This window comes from Pristiophorus japonicus, chromosome 11, assembly GCF_044704955.1.
Source record: "Pristiophorus japonicus isolate sPriJap1 chromosome 11, sPriJap1.hap1, whole genome shotgun sequence".
Classification (NCBI taxonomy): Eukaryota; Metazoa; Chordata; class Chondrichthyes; family Pristiophoridae; genus Pristiophorus; species Pristiophorus japonicus.
The window spans coordinates 145,382,731-145,401,468 of NC_091987.1; the positions used below are offsets into that span (position 1 = coordinate 145,382,731).

General features: G+C 48.2%; 1 protein-coding gene across 1 annotated transcript in view; it reads right to left on the reverse strand.

Moving 5' to 3' along the window:
• The window catches only part of LOC139275608 (coagulation factor X-like), a 43,054-nt gene that overhangs the window by 4,048 nt on the left and 20,268 nt on the right, over positions 1 to 18,738 (reverse strand). Inside the window, exons 4-7 of the mRNA XM_070892778.1 lie at positions 16,451 to 16,567; positions 9,939 to 10,067; positions 2,362 to 2,474; positions 656 to 770 (exon numbers count right to left, since the gene is read on the reverse strand). Coding sequence (XP_070748879.1) covers positions 656 to 770; positions 2,362 to 2,474; positions 9,939 to 10,067; positions 16,451 to 16,567 — 474 coding nt within the window. The remainder of the gene's footprint in view (positions 1 to 655; positions 771 to 2,361; positions 2,475 to 9,938; positions 10,068 to 16,450; positions 16,568 to 18,738) is intronic.

Here is an 18,738-nt window from a genome sequence, read left to right on the forward strand (position 1 = left end):
AAGAATGAGAGGTGATCTTATTGGAATGTATAAGATTCTGAGGGGGCTGGACAGGGTAGATGCAGAGAGGATGATTCCCCTCGTGGGGGAATCTAGAACTAGGGGGGCATAGTTTCAGAATAAGGGGTCGCACATTTAAAACGGAGATGAGGAATTTCTTCTCTCAGAGGGTCGTAAATCTTTTGAATTCTCTACCCCAGAGTGCTGTTGAGGCTGGGTCATTGAATATATTTAAGGTGGAGAGAGAGACATTTTTGAATGATAGGGGAGTCGAGGGTTATGGGGAGTGGGTGGGGAAGTGGAGTTGAGGTCAAGATCAGATCGGATCTTATTGAATGGCAGAGCAGTCTCGAGGGGCCAAATGGCCTACTCCTGTTCCTGTTATATCTACCACAGTTCCTGCTGCTCATCAGTATCCCTGTTAAAAAGCGCTCATATGAGGCTGCTGGTGAGGACAGTGCTGCCCTATGGTTAAATAGCTTGCCAAGGCTCACTGATTAGGCGCACAAATGAACAACAGGCAGTGGAGATCTGATGCCTGTCGGGTATACCCAGTTTGAGGCAGTGCTTTGAGAGAGAAAAAGCGCATAACTTCAATGTCACTTTTTCATCCAATTCTAATTTAATTTGAGAAACTAAAATTGAAGGAACTCACCCGAGACGACAGTGAAGGAACGCAGCTGGTTCGCACAGTCAGCGGAGGTTAGCACAAAGTTCCGATTTAGAATGGCACCGCCGCAGAATATTTCATCGCCACGTTTTAAAAGCACCTACGGCAGAAACATATAAACCAGTTTAGTCCACAAATTCCACCATTTAGAATTATTTAGGTTTCTGTTTGGGCGTTGAGGGTTGGAGTCCCAGCCGGGTCTAGGGCAAACCCACAGTCCGTCCCCTTATTCCTTGAGTAGGACGTCCTGGTGGAAATGGGGCGCGGCTGGAAGACAGGTAAATGTTGGGATAATCATGGCTAATGTCATGAGCCAGAAATTCACAGGTACTTCATTGGGACTATTGAGTCTATTCTCTCACCCACCAGTAGCCCCTCAGAGCATGCGCTCAGCACCTGTGGGCTACAGGGAATGGCAACAGATGTTACTGTCTTTCAGCAACAATGAGCCCACTTCCTTAATGTCCTCTTCCAGCACCAGCGAAAGAGGGACATTAGACCAAGGCCCAGCCCCTTCCAGCACCAGCAAATGAGGGAGCATTAGACCAAGGCCCAGCCCCTTCCAGCACCAGCACATGGGAAATAAGACCCTCAGAGGCAGCAGATTCACTGAAATTTGCCTCAACATTCTGTCACTCAAGAAATATTTCCTCGCAGTGACAGGTTAGGAGTAGGAGCTAGTGAGGAAATAGGTACAAGCTGGTTAGAAGTATTAGTGGATAGGCTTTGAAATTGTGATAATTTGGAAAGCAAAAATGATCTGGTTATGTTAACTTCGGAGTTAGTTTCGTGATGTAAATAGATGCAATGCGAGAATGTGAGGCTTGTATCACAACAACAAGAATTTGTATTTATATATTTAACGTAGTAAAACGTCCCAAGGGGCTTCACAGGAGTGTTTTAAAACAAAACAAATAAATGTGACACCAAGCCCCATAAGAAATTACGGCAGATGACCAAAAGTTTGGTCAAAGAGGTAAGTTTTAAAGAGCGTCTTAAAGAAGGAAAGAGAGGTGGAGAGGTTAGGGAGGGAGTTCCAGAGCTTGGGGCCTAGGCAGCTGAAGGCATATCCACCAATGGTTGAGTGATTATAATCTGGGATGCTCAAGAGGGCAGAATTTGAGGAGCGAAGACATCTCGGAGGCGGTGGAGTTAGGCTGGAGGAGATTACAGAGATAGGGAGGGGAGAGGTCACGGAGGGATTTATAAACGAGGGTGAGAATTTTGAAATCGAGGCATTGCTTAACTGGGAGCCAATGTAGGTCGGCGAGCACAGGGGTGATGGGTGAGCGGGATTTGGTGCGAGTTTGAACACGGGCTGCTGAGTTTTGGATGACCTCAAGTCTACGTAGGGTAGAATGTGGGAGGCAAGCCAGGAATGCATTGGAATAGTCAAGTTTAGAGGTAACAAACACTGAAGAAAGCTGCCACGACCTTTGGGAATGCAGGTCTTAGAGAAAGGGTTGTGGGAGGGGTGGCGGGCGTTAGTCCACTGCCTACAATACAAGACCACCAGTCATGGGCGAAGGAGTTTTATTTCTCAGTACACGGGTTTCACAGGGAGATATGTACACGAGTTTGGGAACAGGACACTGCCCTACCTCTGGCCATCTAGAGGGAAAGTATGCAGTGACCAGGACACGGCTCATAATGCAAGTGTCACAGTACCTTGTTGAACAGTAAACCCTCACCTGCCAGGGGTATTCACCCCTCCTGCAGTGTTGGTCACCATCGATCGCCCTGAAGATCCAATCCGTATCGTCAATCAACGAAGGGACCAACACCTTGCCACACGGATAAGGCACTGTTCAATACAAAAGAGTCAGTGATGCAGTCAGAATTGCAGTAATGGCCCTGAAATTACACTGCATCTCTTCCCCAGGCCAGTGCTGTCACCGACACAGCACGATAGCGTTCTGACTTCGAGCTCTGGGCGGGGAGCTTGCCTGCCAGTGGTGTTGGACTGCTTTCTTACTCTTTTTCATTTGGTTGCTTTAAACATCAGATTACACACACACACACACACTCAGTTGTAGTAATGGCAGGAGCAGGTCTTCATTGAAACTTCATAACTACACAAAAACCAGTATGGAAGTTACTGAGACATAGACTTCACATGCTCCCTGCACTTAAGACACACACGTTCCATTTTCCAGTGTCTCTGCCCTTAAGATACACACTCCAATTCCAGTGTCTCTGCTAAAAAGTGTTTGCTCACATCTCTTGTTCAAAATTAGGTCTTTTAACTCTATATTCTATATATACTATCAATCAATCACGTTACATCAAAAGTACATACAAATATTGACAGAGTGACATGTAAACTAAACAACCAGCTGTAATGTATTTGCTTCATGGGTTCTTTGCTTAAGAATTCATTGCAACACATTGCTATTAAGAACTAGTTGGTTTATTAGCAAACGGTTTAACAATCACACTACACATTACCAGTTCATCCACCAGGCTCACAACCACCTGCCTCATCATGGATCCTCCAAATCCAACTGGCTGGGGTTTTATTGAGTCTTGTGAATATCACGTGACTGGCTAAGCCACTCCCAACTCAACAGCCCTACAACTATTTTAGTTGCAATACTTTAAACAAGTGCCCCCTGATTAAAGGGGGGGCACACTCCAAAAGCTTTTAGGTGTCCCCTTGTTTTTTTTTTTTTTTGAGGGCACCAAAACATAAATTATACAAGTACCCCCTGGCTAAAAAGGGGGGGAGGGGGAAAGTCACTAAAACCGACAAACTTAAACAAATTAAACTTTAGACGTGGTTCAAATTAAAATTTGGTTGCCGGGGGTGATGCTGCACTCCAGTTCCTCCGGCGCCCACCTCTCGCGGAAGGCCGCGAGCGTACCGGTGGACACCACGTGCTCCATCTCCAGGGACACCCTGGCTCGGATGTAACCGCGGAAGAGGGGCAGGCAGTCGGGCTGAACGACCCCCTTAACCGCCCACTGCCTGGACCGGGTGATGGCCACCTTGGCCATGCCCAGGAGCAGTCCTACGAGGAGGCCCTCCAACCTGTACGCTCCCCTCAACAGCTCTACAACTATTTTGTTGTAAACTAAGAATCAAGTGCCCCCTGATTAAAGGGGGGGGGGCACACTCCAAAAACTTTGAGTGCCCCCTTGTTTTTTTTTTGAGGGCACTAAAACACAAATTATACAAGTGCCCCCCTGGCTAACAGGGGGAGCACTAAAACCAACAACTTAGACAAATTAAACTTTAGACATTTAAAATCAAATTAAAATTTGGTTGCCGGAGGTGATGATCCACTCCAGTCCCTCTGGTGCCCACCTCTCGCGGAAGGCCGCGAGTGTACCGGTGGACACCGCGTGCTCCATCTCCAGGGACACCCTGGCTTGGATGTAACCGCGGAAGAGAGGCAGGCAGTCAGGCTGAACGACCGCCCGCTGCCTGGACCGGCTGATGGCCACCTTGGCCATGCCCAGTAGCAGTCCTACGAGGAGGCCTTACGACTTGCCTGCTCCCCTCAACAGCTCTACAATTCTTTTGGTTGTAACCAAATTAACCAATTGAATCAAGTGCCCCCTGATTAAAGGGGGGAAACACCACAAACATTTTTCAAGTGCTCTTTTTTTGGTTTTTTGGGGTTTTTTTCTTTTTTTTTTAAGGGCACCGAGAGGCAAATTACACAAGTGCCCCCTGACTTGGTGGGGCGGGGACTCTAAAACCCGGCAATATAACAAATTAAACTTTAAAACATATAAAATCAAATTAAAATTTGGTTGCTGGGGGTGGTGTTGCACTCCAGTCCCTCCGGCGCCCACCTCTCACGGTGGGCTGGTGGACACAATGTGCTCCATCTCCAGGGACACCCTGGCTCAGATATAAGCACGGAAGAGAGGCAGGCAGTCGAGCTGAACGACCCCCTTAACCGCCCACTGCCTGGACCGGGTGATGGCCACCTTGGCCATGCCCAGGAGCAGTCCTACGAGGAGGCCCTCCAACCTGTACGCTCCCCTCAACAGCTCTACAACTATTTTGTTGTAAACTAAGAATCAAGTGCCCCCTGATTAAAGGGGGGGGGCACACTCCAAAAACTTTGAGTGCCCCCTTGTTTTTTTTTTTGAGGGCACTAAAACACAAATTATACAAGTGCCCCCCTGGCTAACAGGGGGAGCACTAAAACCAACAACTTAGACAAATTAAACTTTAGACATTTAAAATCAAATTAAAATTTGGTTGCCGGAGGTGATGATCCACTCCAGTCCCTCTGGTGCCCACCTCTCGCGGAAGGCCGCGAGTGTACCGGTGGACACCGCGTGCTCCATCTCCAGGGACACCCTGGCTTGGATGTAACCGCGGAAGAGAGGCAGGCAGTCAGGCTGAACGACCGCCCGCTGCCTGGACCGGCTGATGGCCACCTTGGCCATGCCCAGTAGCAGTCCTACGAGGAGGCCTTACGACTTGCCTGCTCCCCTCAACAGCTCTACAATTCTTTTGGTTGTAACCAAATTAACCAATTGAATCAAGTGCCCCCTGATTAAAGGGGGGAAACACCACAAACATTTTTCAAGTGCTCTTTTTTTGGTTTTTTGGGGTTTTTTTCTTTTTTTTTTTTTTTAAGGGCACCGAGAGGCAAATTACACAAGTGCCCCCTGACTTGGTGGGGCGGGGACTCTAAAACCCGGCAATATAACAAATTAAACTTTAAAACATATAAAATCAAATTAAAATTTGGTTGCTGGGGGTGGTGTTGCACTCCAGTCCCTCCGGCGCCCACCTCTCACGGTGGGCTGGTGGACACAATGTGCTCCATCTCCAGGGACACCCTGGCTCAGATATAAGCACGGAAGAGAGGCAGGCAGTCGAGCTGAACGACCCCCTCGACCGCCTGCTGCCTGGACCGGCTGATGGCCCCCTTGGCTATGCCCAGGAGCAGTCCTACGAGGAGGCCTTCCGACCTGCCCTCAACAGCTCTACAACCCTGTGAGCATCCTCACAGATGCATACATTACACTAGCCACCCAACGTCCTGAGATTGGTTTATTACCACAACCGACTCCTGCCATGAACTTAATTTTTGTAACACACAGGTAACCAAACTAACACATCTGAATATGGCTTGAATGATTTCCACGCCTTCCAGCATCTCCTTTCCTGTGGAGACATTCTCTGCTTTGATCTAAACTTCAATTTTCAATCCATGCTCATTAGAAAAGCTGCTTGAGCTTTTAACCCAGCACGTGTCATCTCAGACTGCGCCGCAAGCAAGTATTCGGGAAATACGGACTTTCACTCCCACAAGTGGCACCTCCCGGAGCGGCAGCTCATTTAATGGCCAGGAAATGGTACGCCAGAGTCATCCAATCTGCAGCGAGGGGTGGGCACGGGTCTCCACCCAAGAGAAACAGGAGTTGTGAAATGTGCCGTTCAGAGTAGGCAAGGAGCTTGATAATGGGCGCACGGTGAAATAGGGCAGTGTGGATCCAGCACAATCCCACCCACAGCGACCCCAGCCATACCTGGGCATGAGACAGGTGATCTACACCATCAGGACCCAGCTCCGCTTCTGTGTGGAGCCCCGAGTACATATCACAGTGAAAATACCACATTCAGAGAAGGCGGTTAATGCTACTTCTGATTAGCATTGGCTGAGGTACAATCCTGGCACTTCTTCTTCGTCTCCCGGAGTCAAGGATGACTTGCTGCCACACTAAAATTGAGTTCTAAGGTGACTGATGAGACCAGTGTGGGATCTACAGTCTCTGTCACCGGTGGGGCAGACAGTGGTTGGAGGGACGGGTGGGTGGGGTGCTTGGTTTGTTGTGTGCTCCTTCAGCTGTTTGGACTTGGCTTCCGTATGCTCCGGGCGCTTTCTCGGATGCTTCTCCTCCACTTTGAGCGGTCTTGGACCAGGGATTCCCAGGTGTTGGTGAGGATGTTACATTTTTTTCAAGGAGGCTTGGAGGGTGTCCTTGAAGCATTTTCTCTGCCCTCCTGGGGCTTGCGTGCTGTGATGTAGCTTGGAGTAGAGCGCTTGTTTCGGGAGTCTAGTTTCAGGCATGCTGACAATGTGACCCGTCCATCGGAGCTGATTGAGCGTGGTCAGTGCCTCGATGCTGGGATGTTGGCCCGAGAGAGAATCCTGGCATTAGAGTAAGACTGGCAGACGGCCTGTGGCACTTTAGATTTGTCTGCTCTGCGTTTAATCCTCCAGCAATAACTAGGGTAAACTGCGCCAATCCTCAACCCCATGTCCACCTTTGGACAAAATCTCTCCCAGTGTCCCTCAATAACAGCAGGCTCAGTAAAACGTACTGACAGAAAGAAAGACTTGCATTTCTATAGCGCTTTTCACGACCACCGGATGTCTCAAAGCGCTTTACAGCCAATGAAGTACTTTTGGAGTGTAGTCACTGTTGAAATGTGGGAAACGCGGCAGCCAATTTGCACACAGCAAACTCCCACAAACAGCAGTGTGATAATGACCAGATAATCTGTTGTTTTGTTATGTTGATTGAGGGATAAATATTGAACAGGACACCAGGGATAACTATGCTGCTATTTTTCGAAATAGTGCCATGGGATCGTTTGCGTCTACCAGAGAGGGCAAACGGGGCCTCGGTTTAATGTCTCATCCGAAAGACAGCACCTCTGACAGTGCAGCTCCCTCAGCACTGCACTGGAGTGTCAATCTAGATTTATGTGCTCAAGTCCCTAGAGTGGGACCTGAACCCACAACCTTCTGACTCAGAAGCGAGTGTGTTATCCCTAGTAGCTGAGATTTTATTTAAAGGTAGCAATTGAGGAAGGAAACTAAAAATACCATTGCCCCTGAAATTCTGGTCAGTGCCAACACAGAATCCAGGCGCATCTCTGGATCAGTGGGGTGGAAAATTGGCTTGGAGCCTGGATTCTGTGTTTTCCATTCTGTTTGCCAGTGTGCAGGAGGGAGTGTGACTTTAGATGGATCTTCTGCCTGCCCCCCCACACCACCCTACCCCCAAAAAAGGGGCATGTATGGGGATGTTCCTGGGCTAATCCAGGAATTCCACCTTGTAAGCATGGTTGCCAACATTCCAGGATTTTCGCAGAGTCTCCAGGAATTAAAGTTGAGCATGGACACTCATTCCTGGACACTTCTGCAAGTTACACAGGGGAGAAATCATAGGTGCATTTAGAAAATAATGTTATTTTTCCTAGTTTCTTTGAACGCATTCATCGTTTATTATCTGTGATGGAGATGGGAGAATAGGCTGTTTGACTGGGCAAGGCAGTTGGAGGCCATGCGATGAAAGCTCCAGGAATACGCCAACCAGAGTGAACAACTTCATTGTGAGCCCTCTTTGGATCTCAGTGAACTCCTTGGGGCTCAGGTGGGTGGGTTGCTCTCGGCTGCATGGACACTGGGCGAGTGACCATTCAGAGCATCATCATCATCATCATCATCATAGACAGTCCCTCAAAATCGAGGAAGACTTGCTTCCACTTTAAAAGTGAGTTCTTAGGTGACTGAACAGTCCAATACGAGAATTACAGTCTCTGTCACAGGGGGGACAGACAGTGGTTGAAGGAAAGGGTGGGTGGGGAGTCTGGTTTGCCGCACGCTTCTTCCGCTGCCTGTGCTTGCTTTCTGCATGCTCTTGCCAATGAGACTCGAGGTGCTCAGCGCCCTCCCGGATGCACTTTCTCCACTTAGGGCGGTCTTTGGCCAGGGACTCCCAGGTGTCGGTGAGGACATTGCACTTTATTAAGGAGGCTTTGAGGGTGTCCTTGAAACGTTTCCTCTGCCCACCTGGGGCTCGCTTGCCGTGAAGGAGTTCCGAGTAGGACACTTGCTTTGGGAGTCTTGCGTCGGGCATGCGGACAATGTGGCCCACCATTCAAAGCAGTACATTCCTGGTTAGTTTGTTTCACCACAGGTTCCTGAGCCACTGCTGGTATACTTGAACTGTATAAAACACTAGTTAGGCCACAGCTGGAGTACTGCGTACAGTTCTGGTCACCGCATTGCAGGAAAGATGTGATTGCACTAGAGAGGGTACAGAGGAGATTTACGATAATGTTGCCTGGACTGGAGAATTTTAGCTGTAAGGAAAGATTGGATAGGCTGGATTTGTTTTCTTTGGAACAGAGGAGGCTGAGGGGAGACCTTATTGCGCTGTATAAAATTATGAGGGGCCGAGATAGAGTGGATAGGAAGGACCTATTTCCTTTAGCAGAGGGGTCAACAACCAGGGGTCATAGATTTAAAGTAATTGGTAGGAGGTTTAGAGGGGATTTGAGGGGGAATTGCTTCACCCAGAGGGGGGTGGGGGTCTGGAACTCACTGCCTGAAAGGGTGGTAGAGGCAGAAACCCTCACCACATTTAAAAAGTACTTGGATGTGCACTTGAAGTGCCGTAACCTACAGGCTACGGACCTCGAGCTGGAAAGTGAGATTAGGCTGGATGGCCTCCTTCCGTGCTGTAAATTTCTATGATGTACTTCACTGAGGCTGATGTTCCTGCCTCTCCTTGTCTGTGCAGGCTAGATCCCAGGGCATTGCAGACACAAAATTGCAGACTAAGAATGCTGGGCCTCTGTTGCGTCTGCACATGACCTGGACTTGCTGGGACCAAATGGACAGGAACAGCATGATCCTGTTCAAAACAGGCAGACGCATTGAAATGGGATTGAAATGTTCCAGTCGTGACATCACAACACCTTTGCATCAGGTTCTAGGTACATGTCGGACAGTGGCCGGTTTGGCGACTGTCCCTTCGGAAGCTGTCCATAGGGATCAGCGAGGCTGCACATTCAGGTCGGAGGTCTGAAACTGGAGCCGACTCAGAGCCTTTTCAGTTGTGGATTATTCAACTGTTCAGACATTGGCACAGAGTCGACATTACACTGGGGCTGCAATGTGTGACTGCAGGATTTGCTGCATTGGGGCTGTGAGGTTTGCTGAATTGGGGCTGTGAGGTTTGCTGTGCAGTGTGTGGATGCAGGATTTGCTGCACTGGGGCTGTGATGTTTGCTGCACTGGGCTGCAATGTGTGGATGCAGGATTTGCTGCACTGGGGCTGCAATGTTTGGATGCAGGGTTTGCTGCATTGGGGCTGTGAGGTTTGCTGCACTGGGGTTGTGAGGTTTGTTGCATTGGGGCTGTGAGGTTTGCTGCACTGGGGCTGCAATGTATAGCTGCACAGTTTGTTGTATAGGGAGCTGTGATGTGTGGCTTCTGCAGGTGCAGGCCAGGGGTCTTCAGTGATCTGTGTAAAGGAACAAAGATTAATATCTAATACATACCTTCAGGAATACAGCTTGTTTGATCTTCTCCAAGTTTATATCCTTGGGCGCAGTAACAGATATGGGTGTCATATTTTAATTTACAGAAGTGATCGCAAGTTTGTCCATGTGACGAGCAGTCGTCAGGTCCTGAAAGTCAAAGAGTTGGTCAAACCCATCCGTCGACATACACAATGATCAAACCCCAGATTGACCTATCAGGTCGCAAGAATAAAATCCCCCCCTGAAAGTGGCAGATATCATTTATCTTTTCTCTACACTGGCTAATATATGAATCGATTTCAAGATTGAAATCTGTTAATAATTATTTGAAGTATGAAGTTCAAAATTTAAATTGTAAAAAGCTACTAAGTGTCCCCTCAGATTCTTCAGGACTTTGCACTCCCGAGAATAACTCAGGCATGTGTGATATCCAGGTGTAGTAAGCTCTATTGTAAAACCCTCTATGTATCTGCACAAATCCACCTGTACTACAGCACTGAATAAAGCGAAGTGTAGGGCAAATTAGTGTCAGGTGTGTATCACCTCTTCAGCTATTGGTCCTCTTGTGCTATTTTATCAAGTGTAACTGACCTAATGTTTGCGAGCAGTGAGCTAAGAGCTTTAAACGTACAGGGAAATAACATAAGAACTAGGAGCAGGAGCAGGCCATTTGGCCCTTCGAGCCTGATCCGCCATTCAAAAAGTTCATGGCTGATCTGATCTTGGCCTCAAATCGACTTCCCCGCCCACTCCCCATAACCCTCGACTCCCTTATCATTCAAAAATCTGTCTATCTCTACCTTAAATATATTCAATGACCCAGCCTCTACAGCGCTCTGGGGTAGAGAATTCCACAGATTCAAGACCCTCTAAGAGAAGAAATTCCTCCTCATCTCCGTTTTAAATAGGCAACCCCTTATTCTGAAACTATGTCTCAGCATATGGGTTTGGGTGCCGGTGGGGAGTGAAATCCATGAAAAATGCAAGCGTGTCAGGAAGCCAGCTCCAACCCGCCGACTTCCGCATTTAACTGCTGCGCTTTAGGCTGCATGTGAGCAACCCCCTCGGGAGAGGCAGGTTGTCAATTGCTCTGTTACAGCGATATGGACATGGATCTTGCAGTTTAGCTTTGGCTCCATGGGTTTCCTGGGCTTCCTGGAACTCGCCAGTGAAAGCAGGGCGAGACGACAGCGGCAATGGAGGGGGCTGAAGCCATGACAGGGCAATATGCCAATAAGTACTGAGTCCTCACAGCTGCCTTCTTACCTGCTTATGTGAAAGGGTTTGTTCACAGTACTTGTGCTGAGAGGTTACTTTACACACTTTGGAGAGATCATCTATATTTTGGAGGTTCGGAGGTCTGACTACAAAATGCTTCAGTACAGAGGAATCTGGGGGTCCTTGTGCATGAAACACAAAGTTAGCATGCAGGTACAGCAAGTAATCAGGAAGGCAAATGGAATGTTAGCCTTTATTGCAAGGGGGATGGAGTATAAAAGCAGAGAAGTCCTACTACAACTGTACAGGGTATTGGTGAGGCCACACCTAGAGTACTGCGTGCAGTTTTGGTCTCCGTATTTAAGGAAGGATATACTTGCATTGGAAGCCATTTAGAGAAGGTTCACTAGGTTGATTCCGGAGATGAAATGGTTGTCTTATGAAGATAGGTTGAGCAGGTTGGGCCTGTACTCATTGGAGTTTAGAAGAATAAGAGGTGATCTTATTGAAACGTAAAAGAATCTGAGGGGGTTTGACAGGGTAGGTGCAGAGAGGATGTTTCCCCTCGTGGAGAATCTAGAACTAGGGGGCATAGTTTCAGAATAAGGGGCCGCCCAATTAAAACAGATGAGGAGGAATTTCTTCTCTCAGAGGGTTGTGAATCTTTGGAATTCTCTACCCCAGAGAGTTTTGGAGCTCTGATCTATCAGTATGGATGCCGCTTATGCTGTGTTACTTTGGACCTCAGATGAGGAGCAAGATGGCCACCAGCAGCATCAGGAGCTGCCCCAGCAGCAGAAGCAGCAGCACCTCCTTACAGTCCTGCAGCTCCACAGGAGAAAGAGGAGATGAGTAGAATTTGCAGGAGGCCATACCCGGTACACACAGGGTCTTACAGGCAGAGGATAAGCTTCCGCAACATGTCGTGTCTCAGGGTGTCGCATCAGGAGGTAGCAGACATTTGCAGCCTTCTGGAACAAGACCCGCTGCCAAGTGGACCTGGTGGTCAAGCTTTACCAATGGCTGTCAGTCACCACCGCTGTAATACAGAGAGTGCACCACCGAGTGGACTATTGTGTTATTGCAAAAGGAGCGGCGAGCGGCGGCCATGGGCAGCATGGTGGCGTACCACTGCAAGGTACAGCGCGAGCTGGTGCACGAGGGTGACGGCAGCAAAGAGGGCTACTGGATTGGACGTCATCAAGGTCCAGGTCGCTGATTAGAGCGTGGGCAGGTACAGCAGGAGCGGCGAGATCGGGGTGAAGAAGCGACAAGAGATCATGGATCGACGTGATCGGAGCCCAGGAGAGGCGAGAGTTTGGTACCAGAAGAGGCAAGGGCCCAGGGGCAGCACGGGTCAGCTCACATTGAAATGTGTGTGCGCACTCAGTCCGTGCAGCACAACTGGTCTCCAGTGATCTTGGTTAACCCTTGCCACTGGACCAAGCTCTGTCAAGCCTGTGTGGTGGCTAGTGTTCAACGGCCACCACACGTTAAAAAAATGCACGCTCAGGCATCTTCCACCCTTCAAGATGTAGTTCGGGATCTGGAATATTAGGTCCTTCATTGAAACACCTGTGAACTCATCCCTTTTTGGCATGGAAGCAAGTCATCCTCGATACGAGGGACCGCCTATGAATAGAGAGCGCTCCCTAGGGGACTAGTGTGGTATTGCAACTAATGATGTATATAATAAAAGCAGCATGTGACCAGGTCACATGACAAGTTCCTGTCGCACCATCTTGTGTATGTGTCTGTTTGTGATGTCGTAGAGAATATATCACAAGCGCCTTGAACCTTTTTGCTTCTGGATCGTTCCAGGGCTCTGCCAGAGACATCTCCGTCGATCTTAATCAGCAAGTGAACATTAAAAGCTGAGCGTGGCTTTAATTAGCATTCGGAATACTCAGCAAGGACTTGTTTACTCTGGTTCAGCTGGTCACTGTTAGGATAGGTCGTTAATTGAGGCGTCATCCAGCAAAATGGAGTGCAGCCTTTTCAATGAGCAGAAGCGGGCAAGTTACTTATCATCATTGCCCTTATCAATCCTCGTGTACATTTCTAGTGCTGGCTTCAACACCTTTACCAAGATGGAGTCTTGCGCTAAACGTGGGCTAAACAGACATTGCAGCTTCAGACTCCATCTTACTTATTTAGCGACTAAAGTATTCAGCCAAAATTGCCCCCATAAAGTGGAAACGGTTACCTAGTGAAAGAGTTTGGCTTATTAAGGGAAATCTTCACGTAGAGGCAGAGGACGCGGAGGGAGGAAGGAAGCGGATGATGTAAAGGTTAGATTAAGAGGAGTGGGAAATTATGGACAGGATAGTAAGAGAGAAGATGTACTAAAAAGATTAGGGGTCGAAATTGCCCTGCGTCCGATTGGGGACGATAACATCTGGGGCTGGGGCTTTTAGCTCCCGGCATGGAGATCCCACCCCTGGCGCGGAGTTGCCCTTACCGCGCAAACTCCCGCGCTCCACTTCCTTTGGGGGCGGTAACCGGGGCGCTACTGGGGTGGGGAGTCGCTCCGCATAGCGCTCAATGACCCTCCCCTTCGCTTACAGGGGAGAGCCGCTGCGCACTCTGCAAGGCCTCTGTTGGCCTCCACTGGGCCACCAGGGCAGAGTGGGATCAGGCCAGCAGCCCGACACCCAAGACGGAGTGCTGGGTTGAACGATATAGACCTGGACCACGCTAGGGCCACCATTGTCAAGCCGACCCAAGAGTTGGCCGACAAAAAAAGATGGCAGCCCGGGGCGCTAGCGCCCATCTCTTTTAAGCACCACCCCAAGAGCGGATATCGACCAGCTTTGCGACCCACGAAGCTGACGTTGACATCTGCTCACGCCAGCCTCATGGCTCGTGGGGCAAATTCCCCCTCGGGGCGGTAATAGGTCGGCGTGGGGCAGTGAGGGGTCACCGTGCACCAATGATGTCATCGGTGGTTGTGCGGTGGCGGCCCGGGGTGCCTCCGCAAACTCCTAGGCAATTTCCTGGGAGCTGGTAGTGCCCCCCTCCCCAGGCAAAAACTGTCTTGTGCCCCGTTAGCACCCCCCGGAGGCGCTAATGGGGTTATAACCAGGGCAATTTCGCCCCTCAATATTACTGAAAGTTGGTAAGTCATCTGGTCCAGATGGAATGCATCCTAGGTTGCTGAGAGAAGCAACGGTAGAAATAGCAGAGGCATTGGTCACAATCGTTCAATCCTCATTGGCTCCAGAAGTAGTGCCGGAGGACTGGAGGGTTGCTAATGTTAGACCACTATTCAAGAAAGGGGAGAGGGATAAATCAGGAAACTACAGGCCAGCCTAACATCAGTGGTTGGGTAGTTACTGGAAATCATTATCAGGGACAAAATAAACTTTCATTTGGAAAAGCATTGGCTTAATTAAGGAGAGCCAGCATGGATTTGTTACAGGCAAATTGGGTCTGTCGAACTTGGTTTTTTGGTGAGGTTATAGAGAAGGTTGATTAAGGTAGTGCAGCAGATGTATATATGGACTTTTAGACATTCGACAAAGTGCCACACAGGAGGCTTGTTAAGAAATGGAAACCCATGTAATTAAGGTGAAAGTGGTGTATGGATGCAAAATTGGCTCAGTGACAGGAAGCAGAGTGTGGTGGTGAATGTTTTTAAGACTGACAGGTGATTTGCAGTGGTGTTCCCCAAGGGTCAGTTTTGGGTCCGTTACTCTTTTCAGTTTTTATAAATGACCTAGACTTGGGTGTAGGGAGCAGCATTATGCATTTTGCAGATGATACAAAACTCGGCAACATAGTAGATGGTGATGAGGATAGTTCAGTATGAGTGACAGGATGGTGAAATGGTCAGAAGCACGGCAGATGGAATTCAATGCAGAGAAGTGCGAAGTGATGCACTTTGGGAAGGTCTATCCTGGAACGACAATATACGATATTTGCATGATTTTGGAAAGTGTAGATGAGCAGTTGGAGCTTGGTGTCTATATTCACAAATCCATTTGACTAGGAGGTTATAAAAGAATATTGCTTACTTGGGTTGCTAAATAGAGGGATATAAAAGCAAAGCGATCATGCTGGAACTTTATAAATCACTGGTTAGGCCTCAGTTAGAGCATTGTGGTTAATTCCGGGCACTGCACTTCAGGAAAGATGTCAAGGCCTTAGAAAGGGTACAGAGGAGGTTTTCCAGGATGTTACCAGGGACGAGAGACTTCAGTTAGGAGGAGAGGTTGGAAAAGTTAGGACTGTTCTCCTTGGAACAGAGATGTTTAAGGTGTTTGCGATGATGAGAGGTTTTGATCGAGTAGATAGACAAGGACTGCTCCCTCTGGCCAGTGGGTCAATAACCATTGGCAAATCAACTAGAGGGGAAGTGAAGAAAATACATTTCATTCAGAGTGTTGTTGGGATCTGGAACGCTCTACCGGGAAAGGTGGTGGAAGCTGATTCCATAAATAATTTATAAAGGGAGTTGGACGGGAGCTTGAGAATGAGGAACTTACCAGGTTAGGACATAAAGCGGGGATGTGGGACTGAGCACAACTGCTCTTTCAAAGAGCCAGCACAGGCATGATGGGCTGAATGGCCTCCTTCCATGCTGTGAGTGCTATTCCTTAAAAAGCACCCAGATTGTGTTGGTTACCCTTGCCAACCCCACCATGATGGTGCAGTTCCCTCAGTCGCTGGGCTTCACGTTGCCATGCTGAAGGAGCAGGCAGTGCGAATGGAGGTTATGTTTTCACGGGTCCCTCGTAGGAATTGTTGGATGAAAACAGACCAAGATCCATCTAGTTTGCCTTCCACCAGTTTTTAACAATCAAAAACTCAAATTTTTTTACTGTCAATATCCATCATTCTTTTACGATGAATCGGCATCATTTGCTGCAACCCATAATTTTCTACTATCAATACGCATTGTTGTTCACTATCAGTGCCCATTTTATTTCACTACCTACTCTTTAATTGTTACTATCAATGTCCACCATGTTGCTCCCTCCAGTAGACTCCCTTGTTACATCTATCACAATCCCAGAATTTCCCCACAGTTGCTTTAAGTTCCCAGTCCTTCTACGTGCTTTGACAAGGGACGGGGGGGGGAGGAAATTAAAAATGGTAGATAGTGTTAGTAACATTGACAGTTTGAGACTTCTGGAGTGAGTGAGCTGCTCTCTCACAGCCGGGCAGAACCTGTTTGTGCAAATCATCTCACTGATGCAAGAAGAATTAATTCAATTGCCTTTATGTTTTACAGAACTTCTCTGTCTCTGTACCTGTAATCTATTAGACGGTCAAAGCTGGTAAGACTTACAGAATTGGAGGTACTTTACCAAGTTCACAGTTTAGACCATAATAGCCAATTCTACAGGAACACTTATACTGCACGGCACTATTGAGGCACCATCCTCCATTCTTGCACGGGTTGGATGCACACATATCACTTTCTGCTAAGATAAGATGGTTATTTTGAGATTTATTTAGGAAATTGTACTGGTATTAGCAATTCAAGAACAACAAAATAATTTAAAATTCAAAAATGGAACCACACGGTTTGTATAAGGACACAGAGACTAACCCGAGCTTTCTCAATATTTCAGTTTCAAATATAATGGTACTGCCAATATAAAGCAGCACTTGGAACTTGAACCCACGACCTTCTGGCCAGAGGCAGGAGTGCTAGTACTACGGACATTCAACTCAATGGGCTTCAAATTCTGGGGTCCTCCCACTCCTCCCGAATCTGGTCAGGGGCTTGTCAGGATGTACACTCCCATAGAGGCCATGGGGTGCTGCTCAATTTACATCTCGCTGGGTAGGCAAATAGTGTTGGCGCTGCGGCGATTGGTTAGTTGTGCCAAGGTTGAGGTGCGGATGGCGGGGACGGGGGTGGAATCTCGCGGGTTGGGGGGGTGGGAGGATGGGGGAGAAGAGGCAGAGAGCTGGTGTTACTGCAGGATTGAAAGGCCTGCATTAGATTAAAGTGGTCAGTGGTCATCATCACCATAGGCAGTCCCTCAAAATCGAGGAAGACTTGCTTCCACTCTAAAAGTGAGTTCTTAGGTGACTGAACAATCCAATACGGGAATTACAGTCTCTGTCACAGGTGGGACAGACAGTCGTTGAAGGAAAGGGTAGGTGGGGAGTCTGGTTTGCCGCACGCTCCTTCCGCTGTCTGTGCTTGATTTCTGCATGCTCTCGGCGATGAGACTCGAGGTACTCAGTGCACTCCGGATGCTCTTCCTCCACTTAGGGCAGTCTCTGGCCAGGGACACCCAGGTGTCGGTAGGAATGTTGCACTTTATCAGGGAGGCTTTGAGGGTGTCCTTGAAACGTTTCTTCTGCCCACCTGGGGCTCGCTTGCCGTGAAGGAGCTCTGAGTAGAGCACTTGCTTTGGGAGTCTTGTGTCAGGTATGCGAACAAATTACCCGCCCAACGGAGCTGATCAAGTGTGGTCAGTGCTTCGATGCTGGGGATGTTGGCTTGATCGAGGATACTAACGTTGGTGCGTCTGTCCTCCCAGGAGATTTGCAGGATCTTGTGGAGGCATCATTGGTGGTATTTCTCCATCGATTTGAGGTCTGGAAGGTCAGTGGTAGCAAGCAATCAAATGCAAATAGCAGCATCACTGGGGGAGAAACAGAGGGTAGCTAACTTTCCTGAGCCTGATGTGGAGATCCCGCTACCTGCTGTGCGCCTTATTAATCAGCTCACTTTCTTGCACATGTAGGTGTCAATGGCCATGAGCGCCATCGCCCTGATTCCCAGGACATTTCAGGAAGAACACAAAGATGATGATTTTGAGGTTAAACGGGGATACAGAACATTATGTGCTAAATATTTTTTTTATTCATTCATGGGATGTGGGCATTGCTGGCAAGGCCAGCATTTATTGACCATCCCTAATTGCCCTTGAGAAGGTGGTGGTGAGCCGCCTTCCTGAACTGCTGAAATCTGTGTAGCAGTTGGTTACAACTGAGTGGTTTGCTAGGCCATTTCAGAGGGCAGTTAAGAGTCAACCATGTTGGTGTGGGACTGGAGTCACATAGAGGTCAGACCGGTAAGGACGGCAGATTTCCTTCCTGAAAGAACATTAGTGAACCAGATGTGTTTTTACAAGATTCTGGTAATTTCATGGTCACCATTACTGATGCAAGCTTTTAATTCCATATTTATTTAATTAACTTAATTTAAATTCCCCAGAAGGCCTTGGAGGGATTTGAACTCACATCTCTGGATCATTGGTTCTGGCCGCTAGATTACTAATCCAGTAACGTAAACACTGTGCTTACCGTACCCCATAAATATGGCTAAACATAGGGGAATCTGATCAATGATGGGTAGATCAGGGTAACCTTACAGGAAAAGATGAAAATACAAACTAATTCAGTAATGGGGATCACACGTGTTTCTTGGGATCGCGGAATTATATTGGTAAATTTGATATTACTGCCCTACAGGTCAATGAGTTGGGCCGGGACTTTGGGAGTGCAGGTGCTGGAGCAGTGAAAAGAAGCTTGGGCGATACCAGTTAGGAAACCACACACCAAAAACAGGATAACAGAAAGGGAAGGGGCATGATTGGTGGTCAACTGACACCTTTGAAAAGGAGATTGAGCA